General features: G+C 38.3%; 2 protein-coding genes across 3 annotated transcripts in view; one reads left to right on the top strand and one right to left on the bottom strand.

The window, feature by feature from the left end:
* Positions 1-281: 281 nt before the first annotated feature.
* LOC121423082 (TNF receptor-associated factor 6-like) lies at positions 282-11,237 on the bottom strand. Its single transcript, XM_041618366.1, has 8 exons — positions 10,717-11,237; positions 10,307-10,364; positions 9,370-9,468; positions 8,871-9,029; positions 8,061-8,138; positions 7,392-7,478; positions 2,735-2,907; positions 282-2,295 (listed from the first exon to the last, which is right to left on the bottom strand). Exons 1-8 carry the CDS (start codon positions 11,100-11,102, stop codon positions 1,782-1,784), a joined length of 1,554 nt encoding a protein of 517 aa, XP_041474300.1. The 5' UTR covers positions 11,103-11,237; the 3' UTR covers positions 282-1,781.
* A 1,186-nt stretch (positions 11,238-12,423) lies between these two features.
* The window catches only part of LOC121422398 (RING finger protein unkempt homolog), a 29,830-nt gene continuing 29,052 nt past the window's right edge, over positions 12,424-13,201 (top strand). The window contains exons 1-2 of one of the 2 annotated variants that reach the window (XM_041617411.1): positions 12,424-12,746; positions 12,850-13,059. In XM_041617411.1, coding sequence (XP_041473345.1) covers positions 12,673-12,746; positions 12,850-13,059 — 284 coding nt within the window. In that variant the 5' untranslated portion in view covers positions 12,424-12,672. The remainder of the gene's footprint in view (positions 12,747-12,849; positions 13,060-13,201) is intronic. The other variant, XM_041617410.1, reaches the window with a different exon arrangement.

Here is a 13,201-nt window from a genome sequence, read left to right as displayed (position 1 = left end):
AATCCACCCCCCTCCATTTTTTTGTAGTGAAGCCCTTTATTCTTGACAGATATGGAGGGAAATTTTGACTGTGAGATAACATTTCGCTATTTTCTGACTAATAATAACGAAATTATAATTGTCCCCATATAAAAACCTTGATCGTTATGAATTACTTCCTTTTCCCCCTTTTTGTCCAAAATTGCCGGTGGAAGTCATGTCTGTTCTCTTTATATCAATGATGTTGTATGATTCAGAAACTGTATACGTAGACATCACACGCAAAACAAAAAATTGTCATCTATTTTTTTACACATATATATCCTTTTAATATCATGACATAAAATTACTAAAATACAATTAAACACATAACATCATATCAGTCCATAAGACAAGAAAGAAAGTTACTGATAAAAATATTCACACGTCCTAATTAGATTTTTCCTGTTGATGGTAAATTATTCACCATAAACTAGCTGTGTAGGCAAGCTATAGTCATGATAGTTGTTATGCCGAATGAATAATTCTTCTGAGGTTCATCAATATTGTCTCACATTTCGTGTCAAACATTTTGGCAACACAGCTTAAATCTACATGACGGGTTTTTAGAGATTTAATATAAGTAAAGTTGTGAAAAAGAAAACATTTTGGATCATGAAGGCCCGCATGAAAGTATATGCTCACGAAGGACTGCACCGGAGCCACTGAAATACTAGTAGAATGATAGATACCAAACAATAGATGGCGCACTGACTTGCAGCTCTGCTGCTCTCAATTAGCAGGGCACCCATGCATGGTTGCATGGAAAGAGTGTCACATACATGATATGGAAAAAGTAGTTGAGAGCAAAATATAACTACATATACATATTGATCTGCGAGTATTTTCAAGAATTCCACAATTCAGCTGGATGAATGAAAAATGTATTTTCTTCGAATTATAAAATGACTGGCAAGTTATTCTTGAAGATATCGTGATTATCGGACGCAGTGTGCGAGTGATTGAGCTAATAATATTGCACTTGACTTTGGAGCATCTAAATTCGAATTGTATGATGCTTCCGATAGTTGATGCCAAAGAGTGGCGAGTAAAACGTACCTTATTTAATACTTTATATGGAAATTGAGTTATACTCAGCAATATATGTTTTTATGGCACATAAAGACAATTCGGGGCAATGTGGTTTCAGAAACTATACATATTGGTCGTTGAACACATGACAAGTCCTCTTACCGACTTTTATTCATTTGTATTTGTATATAAATATCTCAACAATATCAAAAACTTTGCAAAGTAAGATAGATAACACAAATTTACACAAGCATTACGAAGGAATAAAACCACACGCCCTAATACAATTACAAATACAAAATGTAGAACTAACAGGATATAGGAAACTACATAGAAAACATCTCAGGCACAAAATAATAAATATTTGTAATTTTTATTGCTATGGTAAAAATCAATAAATATATAAAATTACTGTATGATTATCAAAGAAGGAGTTGGAATACAAAAAATAGCATCCATGATCACACCTATGCCCTCCAACAAATAGATAAATAAGTGACCACGAGATATGCCATGTAGGCCCGGACTTAGCAGCTTTGTTGTGATCCTTTACTTTCCTATGTGGTGTGGATGTACTGATGTCAGGGCGCTCACAGAAGCCCAGATGAACAACATCTCTGTCTTGCAGAATCAAGTAGCAACAGCATGGAGCTACTTAGTAGCTCCATGGTAAGAGTGTCTGTCTACATGAACTGGACTCTAGATCCGCAAGGTGTTCGATGAGTGCTCTGCTATGTGGTGTGGGATGAAGGTAGGGTAGACACACGAGCCCGGATGAACAGCGTCCCTGCATTGCAGAATCGACCATTGATAAGAGTGTCCGTCTTCATGAACTGCAGCCTACCACGCCGTTGCATGGTGCTCTGGACCTCATGAGGGCGTGGCATCTTATGGCAAGTGATGTTGGTGTTGAGGTGATTCTCACAGTCCGCCTGGTCAAAGAGCGTCAGGGTACAAACGGCACTGAACGGGAAGTACAGGTTCATGTCGTTCTCTCCTTTGCATAACATGATAAAGATGGACGTGTAGGAATCTGAGCGTGTCACATGACCCCTCAATTCAAGGCAGAGGCGGAGCTTGTATCCAGCCGGGGAGGTGTAGAAAGGTGGACTCAGAAGTGGTGCACTAAAGTCACGTGAGCATATTTGGATTTTCCAGTTGAGTTGACCCGTGTAATTGGTATTCTTCATAATCGACAGGTCGCCCTTTAAACTGCTAACCTCTCTTGAAAGCTCTCTTATTTTCCTGTTGATAAACGAAATGCCGTATAAATCACGTTGTACCATAATAGAGACGCGAGAGAGTATTTTTCATCGTGTATCAAGCGGGAACGGGAATTATATTAAGTTTACTGGCAGTACAGCAATATGTCAATTTTCCACTCAATTAGTCACATTCTTTAACATGCCTTTATACAGAATTGTAATAGGTGATGTCTCTGCTCCATAGATGTTATTTTCACATGAATATTTTACATACTGTTCTCGGAGTTACAGAAGAACTGCTTACACTATTTGTGAGTAACCTTCGGCCAATATATTTAAGTACAAACGACTGAATTTTACCAATTATTAACTGCAGTTATCGGCAAAGCTGCAAAAATTACCCTGCAAAAATATCTTCATCAGCCAGGGTGAGTAAATTTAGAATAATAAAAAAAGGATATAGAAGGAGGTTGACAAACCTGTCAGCATCTGCATTCTGTCCGACCAACCTGGAGGAAGATTCTTGTAGCTCATGTATAGTGGAAGCCTGTTCCTGGATAAGCTGTGTCTGTGTCGTGCAGTGAGCTAGCAAGAGATCTAGGTGCAGACCTTGGGATTCCTGACTGTGCAGCTGAAGATCACATCGTCGAACCTGTAATACAGAAATGTTACAGATGATTGAATCATAAATGGCTCTTGGTCAAATGATTGAAAAACCAGTAAGGTTATCATTGGGTGTAAATTCACAAGGATAGTGTTTATTGTAGTTCATTTGGCTGCTAAATTTAAGGTAATTTATGATCATTATGGTCAACCCGAATGCCTGAATGGTTGACGAAAGACAACGAGGCATAAAAGATTTATTAAGGTGCCGACGTGTTTGCTGGATTAAAAAGTTAGAATTGACGTAGAAAAGGTAATGGGTGCCAAATAAGAGTCGAGTGTCAGGTTGGGAATTTAGGTCCAGGGTCAATTCGGGTAATACATAATTAGGAGAGTCGTGTATTGGACTCGTTAGCGTCATGGTGCCGAATTGCCTGCCATTTCAAATGTTAAATTTGAATAATGAGATATGATATAAACATGACCAAGTCCAAGAGACGTCTCACGGCTCTGGACATTTTGGGGGAAGTGTCGGAATGGGTGTCGAATTAAGAAGATTCTAATTTGTGTGCCGAGGTTGATGGTTGATTATTGAGTTTGGTGCTGGATAGAACGCCGAAATGTTTAACAAGTTGAATGTTAAGTTGGGTATCGAATTTAACTGGTGCCGAATTTAATGACTCGTGATGTTGAGTTTGTTGTGATATTGGGTGCCGAAATGGGCGAGGAGTGGGTGACGAGTTTGTTGTAGAATTGGATGCCGAATTAGAGGAAGTGTGAGTGACGAAATTGGTGTGATATTGGGTGCCGAATCAGTGAACGAGTTGACGAGTGGTGAGTTTGTTGTGGATTTGGGTACCGAATTTGGATTACGAGTGATGAGTTTGATCTGGTATGATAATGGATGCCGAATTAGATGACGGGTGAGTGATGAGTATGGTGTGATATTGGGTTTTGAATTAGATGACGAGTATCGAGTTTGGAATGATTATGGGTTTTGAATTAGATGACGAGTCAGGGATGAGATTGATGTGCCACTGGGTGCCGAATTATGGACGAGTGAGTGGTGAGGTTGATGTGCTTCTGAGTGCCAAATCAGATGACGAGTGGGTGTTGAGTTTGGTGTAATATTGGGTGTCGAATTAGATGACGATTGAGTGTTGAGTTTGGTGTAATATTGGGTGTCGAATTAGATGACGAGTGGACGTTGAGTTTGGTGTAATATTGGGTGTCGAATTAGATGACGAACGGGAGATGATATTAATGTGATATTGGGTGTTGAATTAGATGACGAGTGGATGATGAGTTTGGCGTGATATTGGGTGTCGAATTAGATGACGAGTAAATGTTGAGTTTGGTGTGAGATTGGGTGTCGAATTAGATGACGAGTGAGTGTTCAGTTTGGTTTAATATTGGGTGTCGAATTACATGACGAACGGGAGATGAGTTTGATGTGATAACGGGTGTTGAATTAGATGACGAGTGAGTGATGAGATTGATGTGATATTGGGTGTTGAATTAGATGACGAATGAGGGATGAGTTTTATGTGATATTGGGTGTCGAATTAGATGACGAGTGGGTGTTGAGTTTGATGTGATATTGGGTGTCGAATTAGATGACGAGTGGGTGTTGAGTTTGGTGTAATATTGGGTGCCGAATTAGATGACGAGTGTGATTTGATATTTGATTTGGTTTGATTTATTTATTTCCATTTCACAGTAATATGATGAACAAAACAATAATATGATAAAGCTAACAAAACAAGGTCGAAAATACTACAAAATATAATATGTATATATAAATAATCATAAATTTAAGGAACACAATTCAGTAAATAAATTTATCTCAAATGACATTTGTATTTAAAAGTAAAACGGAGGGACTTGCCAAAAAAGCAAAGCTTGTACAAGAGGCAAGCCCCTAACTTAGTTACATTACAAAACTCCAACAAATGGGTCGTAATAATAATTTTGTTTAGAAATACATACAATTTGTGTGCACTTAAAAAATGTAAGCGATGGATCATGTGAGGAAATATTTACGTTATACAATATTATAAGAGAATTGGAGGTGAGGGGGAGAAAACAGAAGGGATAGAGAAATGCAATACACTAAGTAGAAAGAAAGATGGCAGGAGCAGGTACTTGGCTAATTGCAGTTTTAAGTTTTAAGTGTGTGTTGAGTCTGGTGTGACATTGGGTGTCGAACTAGATGACGAGTGTTGAGATTGATGTGCTTCTGAGTGCCGAATCCGATGACGAGTGGGTGTTGAGTTTGGTGTAATATTGGGTGTAGAATTAGATGACGAGTGAGTGTTGAGTTTGGTGTAATATTGGGTGTAGAATTAGATGACGAGTGGACGTTGAGTTTGGTGTAATATTGAGTGTCGAATTAGATGACGAGCGGGAGATGAAATTGATGTAATATTGGGTGTCGAATTAGATGACGAGCATTGAGTTTGTGTGATATTGGATGTCGAATTAGATGACGAGTGGACGTTGAGTTTGGTGTAATATTGAGTGTCGAATTAGATGACGAACGGGAGATGAAATTGATGTAATATTGGGTGTCGAATTAGATGACGAGTGAGTGTTGAGTTTGGTTTAAAGGGAACCAAAACCCAAGAAGAGAAGCAATCTTATAGCAAGGAATAAAATGAGAGGAACAATTTAAAACAAGTTTCATCAAAATCTGTTATAAAATAAGCAAGTTATGGGAGTTTGAAAATTCTTGTTGTACTTTCTATGGGATCCTCAAATTCGCAAATGTGCTTCAAAATGGCTGATTTTGTGGACAACTCTCCATTTGTTTTGTACACAATTTTTCAGATTTCCCTCATTATCTTTCTAATTGCATCTTGCCTCCTTCTGAGCACGAAATATGTCACGGGAAAATATAATTCACACCACATATGTCAAGGTCAGGAGGAGATAACGTGAACTATGTAAAATAAAGGGGGAAATGTGAAAATTTGTGTACAAAACAAATGGAGAGTTGTCCACAAAATCAGCCATTTTGAAGGACATTTGCCAATTTGAGGATCCCCATACAAAGTACAGTCTTTAAAAATGTCTATAACTTGCTTATTTCATAACCGATTTTGATGAAACTTTTTTTTTAATTTGTTCCTCTAATTTTACTCTTTGCAATAAGATTGCTTCTCTTCTTGGGTTTTAGTTTCCTTTAATATTGGGTGCCGAATTAGATGACGAGTGTTGAGTTTGGTGTAATATTGGGTGCCGAATTAGATGACGAGTGGATGATGAGTTTGGCGTGATATTGGGTGTCGAATTAGATGACGAGTGTTGAGTTTGGTGTGATATTGGGTGTCGAATTAGATGACGAACGAGAGATGAGATTGATGTGATATTGGTTGTCGAATTAGATGACGAGTGGATGATGAGTTTGGCGTGATATTGGGTGTCGAATTAGATGACGAGTAAATGTTGAGTTTGGTGTGACATTGGGTGTCGAATTAGATGACGAATGGGTGTTGAGTCTGGTGTGTAATTGGTTGTCGAATTAGATGACGAGTGAGTGTTGAGTTTGATGTGATATTTGGTGTCGAATTAGATGACGAGCATTGCGTTTGTTTGATATTGGGTGTCAAAATAGATGACGAGTGAAGTGGGTTTGGTGTGATATCGGGTGCCGAATCAGATGAAGAGTGGGTGAGGAGATTGATGTGATATTTGGTTCCTAGTTGTGAGATCATATTTATAATTTGATACCGATAGAGATAGATTGCGTGCACAGCAATTTTAGAACACGAAAATATATGCATATCCATACCGTTTATTACCATGTTTTGCATAAGATTAAGACCACCGGATTTTTTATATAGTGGGGGAGGGGGGCTGCCCATTCCAAAAAAATCACAATCAGATGGTAATTTTACGTTTTTGTATCCGGTTTTGGGAAGAAAAAAAGGTGTGTTGGGGGAGGGGGGCTCATCAAGCCCACCTAGACCCCCCTCCGTTTCCGCGGCCCCTGTAGTACATGTAATACTTGTAATAAACTGTAATAGTTTCAATAAAAACTGCCCTAATAACATTTGTTGGTGTTAATTCTATGTTTTAAAGGTTAAACAGAAATTAGTTGAAAGCAATTGTCAAATAGCCTGACATATCCTTTTATTTTTATTTTTTTTTTTTACTTCAAAACGTTTATTTAAAAAAAAAATCAATATCATTTTTACAGAATGCTACAATTATATTTATGGTCTTTACACACAAATTTTCAGGTAGTCTAAAAATTTGGAAAAATGATGGTTATATATCTCATATTGTGCACTCTGCCACTTCTCCTACATTCGAATCCTTCGCAATTGTTAACGTTCCCCGTTGAAACTCACCTTTAAAGTTAAGTACTAAAATGCAATACCAATTAGAGAGAAAGAGAGGGGAGGGATGAGAGTGGGGAGAGGGAGAGAGGGGGGGGGGGGGGTAGGAAAGACAGATAGTAAGAGGGAGAGTGAGAAGTGGGAGAGGGGAGTGTAATTACAAGACACAGGAATACTGTAGAAATTGTACCTGTGCATGACATCCCATTGCGCCAAATTTGCAAGGAACCATAGATTTAGGACAGTCGCCATCTTTGTGATCCGTGTGCTTTGGCATCTGTGAAACAAAATGATGTCATAAGATATAATAAAGGTCAAGAAAATCTCGATTTCATTTTTACCTTTGAGTCAAAATCTTTCAGGGAAACTCCAACGATGTCTAAGGAGTTAAACAGTTGTTAATCAAGTTCTTGGTATCTTGGTTAATACTTTATATTTTATTATATGTATTATTTGTATTTTATATTCAGATGTTGAAATAAATTTGAACTGATATTGAATTGATACAAAAAAAATGATTGAAATATGAAAATTGAACACTTTTTTCATGTCTCGCCCCAGTCTGTATTTTTGCGCAACCCATAATGACTTGTTAAAGAGTTCTCATAAATTTGAGGGAAAAATCATTACTGCAATAGATATTTTGGTATTTATAAATGTTGTTTTCATTAGCTATCTCAATAAATAGACCACGGTATAATAAGTCGAATTTGAGATTCTTCAAAGCCATTCCTTTTAACTGCATGTAAAGAATATAACAAACTCGCTCAAAGAGAGACAGCCAATGCATGCGGGAGCGGATATTGTTTTGCATGGGGGATAAATGTTTGGCAATAATTCAAGAATGTAATATACTCACATCCTCTCTTATGATGTTGGCCTTCCCACACAAGGGACAATCTATGGCATATCTTGGACATAACAGCTGTTGATGTTGCTGAGAGAAATTCGAAAGGAAATAAAACAGCTTCATCATCATACCAGGGATGGGTATTACACGGTATAAACTACGGAGTTAAAAACAACGGCTGGTGTTGTGAGATGAACGCATCCTCAGGTGTTAATAAAAATACACCATATAGAGGTTGAATATAGCACCAATTAGTCTTGATTTAATCAAACTGAGTTGTGACAACGCACATGGATGCATTGAAAAAACACACCATGAATTAAAACCATTTCATAATTCAATGATATCAAAAGATTACTTTTAAAGTTGCGATTATGGACTCGCTCGATCATTTTACTCGCTCATTGGTTTGCTAAGACAGTGCGCCAAATATGATGATGATAATGATGGTGGTGGTGGTGGTGGTGGGGGTGATGCTGCTGCTGCTGATGATGATGACGGTGGTGCATGGTGGTGGTGGTGGTGGGGTGATGATGATGATGATGATAATTATGATGATGATTGATGATGATGATGATGGGGGTGGTGGTAGGGATGATGATGATGATGGTGGTGGTGGGGGTGATGATGATGATGATGATGGTGGTGGGGGTGATGATGATGATGATGATAATGGTGATGATGATGATGACGATGATGATGGTGGTGGTGGTGATGATGGTGATGATGATGATGATGATGGTGATGATGATGATGAAGATGATTATTAACAACTTATATGAATAATATGCCCGAAGATAGAAATTTTGAAATGCTTACACTGAGTGATTTGAATGCCACGCTTTGCTGGCAGAATGTACATTCTACCAATCTTGAAGGACAGTTCATCTGATGCTCCTCTGTCTCCATTCTCTTATGATGTGTGAGGCATCCATTAGAACATGGTATCATCTCATGGGGGCAATCGCGGATGTGCTCCTGAATAATTTAATATATATTCAACTATTTTATCTGTGATGTAACTCAAATGAATTTGAAGGACAAGTCATCTGACAATTCCCTACGAAATAAAAAACGAGGATCCATGTAAATTTTTTTCATGAACTGTCTACCAGACATTTCATGAAAAAAATTGTATTCACTTCTCGTACTTGTTCGTTCTTCATCCTTAATTAAGTAAAAAAAATGTTTTGCACGCATGCGGTCAGAAGTAAAGCACACACAATCAAATGAACGAACAAAAAAAAGGAAAGAAAAGACATTAATTTGAATTAACTTAAATTGTCAATATTTGCAATAAAAAAAACACCAAACTAACCTCCAATAATCGAAGTTCTCCTTTCCATTCACAGTCTACATTAGCGCAGAGTGCTATCAATGATAAAACCTCCCTCTTCATTGCAACATCTTCAAACACCTGAAGAATTAAAAAAAAAAACTAAGGGATGATGATAATATTCCCCTTTTCCATTGGCACTTGATACGTTGGCTATAACTTTCTTTTATAATACACGAGTTAACATGAAACATTAAGGGGGAAATTTATAATGTCTTGCTTGTGGATGGATTCGAACATCGGACCTCAGACCACAGCACAGGACATGTTCACTGTCATCCACTAACCTTGGATGGGATTTGACAAGTGTACTCATCAATTTGTGATATTTTGATAACCGTTTTTTAGTATAAAAGGTGAATAAGAACTGTAGGCGCGAGCCATTCTGACCAGAATTTATCATTCTGCGGAGGATGTGGTAAGGGTTGAAATGGACCATGGCCGTAAGCATCGGAAGGGAGGGGGTGCAGGGGCAGTTCAGATATTTTCACATGTTTTGTCTCCCCCAGCGAAAAAAATCTGCATAAGACCATATGATTTGATTTATTAACATGAATATGATAAATGTTCTTAAGATTCTAAATTAACAATGACAGAAATTGTCACATAGTGACTGGAATCAGGAGAAGAAGAAATAGAAGAAGAAAAAGAAAAAGAAGAAGTAGTAGTAGTAGTAGTAGTAGAAGAAGAAGAAGAAGAAAGAAGAAAAGAAGAGGAGGAAGAATAAGAAGGAGGAGAAGAAGAAGGAGAAGGAGGAGAAGAAGAAAAAAAAAGAAAAAGGAGAAGAATTAAGGAGAAGACAAAGATGATAAATGAGAAGGTGACGAAGAGAGAGGAGGAGGATGAAAAGCTATGATGCGAAGAGAAGGAGGAGGAGGAGGGGGAAAGGGGGGATGAAGACTAACAAATCTATACTTACTTCACTGCGGACATCAAAGAATAATTTATCCAGAGGGCATTTGGCCACATTCCCCGGTCTAGAGAAAGTAGAGACCAGTATTAAAGTTTTTGAAAATCAAAGGAAAAAAAAAACAATACATTTAATGAAATCACGGCAATTTTCCTTCAGAAATATAGGCTATTCTATAATATAATATGACTTTTCCAATGACAAGTAGTGGAATGTAAGTTAGGGACTGACAGTATTCTCATGCCAGTCAAATGTTCAAAGCACTTTCATAATATCGTTAATTTCTTACCGGCATTGATGTCAATCCATTTTTTCCCGAAAATCGACCGTCTGAATAGAATAACCCTGCACGATTTTCTTTTTAAAAGCTATTTTGTAAGTCTTTAGATAAAGTACAATACTTGAAGGGAACTTCTTACCCACTTGCCAGCGTCAAACACACTTTGCAAAACCTGTGCCCACATTTCGTTTGCAAAGGGTCACGGAGCGCCGACAGACAGACAGGACATACATATTTCTTATCCAGCGGGGATTCGAACTGAGCCTCGTATCCACAAACTGCTGGTGACTCTGAACCGTTCGTGGTCGGGGAGACGGCTGCAGCTACTGCTGTCGTTGCGCCAGTATCGTATGTCTCTTCTGCCCCGACTGCACTTTCTTCTTCCAACGCCATGACTTCTTCTGTTATTGAAAAAGTGTCGGTAGGACCCCGCCCAAATCCGCCGCCGAATCTCTGATCTCTGCGTTCCCGCCGACTATCGTATCGGTCGAAGAATCCACGATTTTGACGACGAGTCACAGGCATTTTGAACTGATATTTTTCTTCTCCAGAAGCAATGCAGCATAAAACTCTTAGAGCATTTGAAAGATGACGATGAAGTACAAACCACCGAAATACTCGCTCTTTCGTGAGCAATTCACTCAATCATTTCGGGTTCTTTGAAAAGAGAGAGTGATAGCAAATTAACCATGCTATTCGAAGGCACCATGCGAGCAAACTATGTCAGGCATGTGCTTAACTGGATTTTTTCTTACAAACTGAAAGACAAAAGATTCATGCCTGACTACAGGCTCATACCATTTTCAAAGGAAATGTGCTTTTGGGCGATTCCGTACGTGTCGTATCACGGGACATTTTGTCAACAATTTCTAGTCTCTTAGCTGATTGCTTGAGCAATGAAAAAATATGTTTGGTCAATAGTAAAGTTATAGTGGGTAGTCATGTGAACAACTGATTACCATTAAAAAATATTTGATTATGGCTGAATAAAGGTCGAAAATGTTTTGTGTCGTATGGGACTCAGAAATGTCCCGTACGACACGTAACATTTTCACCTCTAATTCACCCATGGACAGCATATTTTTGTTGGTTGTCATTTTTGCATATGTCTACCCAGTAGTAGTCTTAATTACCATAAAACAAAATGAAGTTCTTCGTTTGTTTGGACAATAGGTTGAAAAATGTTGCGAAAATAGTTGACTTATTTTCTAGTATGGAATCGCCCTTTTGTAATCACTGCCGATTGTCGAGTGAATAGGTGTGAATGGGGGGGGGGGTGTTAGAGTGCATTATCTGCCATTTTTTGTCTATCGATTCCCTCTGTTCATTCGTTAGCATGTTTAAAAGCGTTCGGTAGAGTTGGAAGAAATCCGATTGATTAACAACATCGCAAGGATTTGTTAGCGCGTAACAGTAAAACCATGATTGTGGGTGCCGCCGGATAGTACACTACCAGTACTCAACCTGCCAGTAATTATCACCTGAAGTATCTAATTATTTAAAACTAAATCCAAAGTCATGCATGTACGAATACATTTTGCAAGATTAGTAAAACGACAATCGGCAAGAAAATAAATGTTAGAAATCTACATTTTTCTTCTTCTAAAAAGATGAATTATAAACTCCAGCCTTGAATATCCGAGCACCATTTTTTGTAGTCATGTTATAGAATGACTCCGGAATGCCCATTTGATCGCGAGGACAGGCCTGTATAATAAGTGGCATGCCATGTCGTGAGTTTCTGCCTAATCAAAATGCCTTTGCCTGGCGAAACCTCGGCCAGTCAAGCATACAATTTTTAGAATTATTCATTTTGTGTTTTGTCAAGAGTTCTTGATATTTGAATTAATCGCTATTAAAAGTTATTTGTAGTTTGTTTTGGTAAACAAATGCACGTGTGTATCGCTCAGCTGTTTTGCCAAAATACGTGACGTCAGGGGGAAGCCCAGGTCATGTGACTTCATTCACTGGCCGAGGATCTTGACGTCAGAGTGAAGCTGATTGGCTTTGCAAAGAAGAGGTTTTCGCGCGGGCTTAATTCCCATCGTATGCGTACGTGCGACGTGCACGTACAATAACAGCTGAAGTTATCAAAATGCCGTCCGAGCAGCAGAAGACTTCGGCTAATCAAGTCGTTTCTGCTCAACCAGAAAAACCTTTTCACTATACGTGAGTATACGAATACTGTGATTAATACTTTCTGCTTCATTCTATGATTGTTTCAAAATATTTCCATGTTGTCTTCATGATGTTTTTTCACTTTACTTTTCAGTTACCTGAAGGAGTTTCGTACACAACAATGCCAGGATTTCTTGCAACACAAGTGTCCAAATCATCGACCTTTTACTTGTTTTCATTGGCATTTTCTTAATCAACGAAGAAGAAGACCGATACGAAAACGTGATGGAACATTTAATTATAGCCCGGATATATATTGCTCCAAGTATGACGAAACTTCAGGCCTTTGTGAAGACAGAGATGAGTGAGTATTGCCATTGTTTTTGTCTCGGAGTTGAGAGATGGCACAGCTGTAGTGCGTTAATGACGCCATGTTTGTTATTGCCGATACGCAAAAAACTTGTTGACATAATTTGACAGAAATTTGCACTCGAGTAGTTCAAGCG

The sequence above is a fragment of the Lytechinus variegatus genome, chromosome 10 (genome assembly GCF_018143015.1).
Source record: "Lytechinus variegatus isolate NC3 chromosome 10, Lvar_3.0, whole genome shotgun sequence".
In the NCBI taxonomy this organism is placed as follows: domain Eukaryota; kingdom Metazoa; phylum Echinodermata; class Echinoidea; order Temnopleuroida; family Toxopneustidae; genus Lytechinus; species Lytechinus variegatus.
The sequence above is the reverse complement of the archived record's forward strand: the minus strand, read 5'-3'. Positions and strand labels throughout refer to the sequence as shown.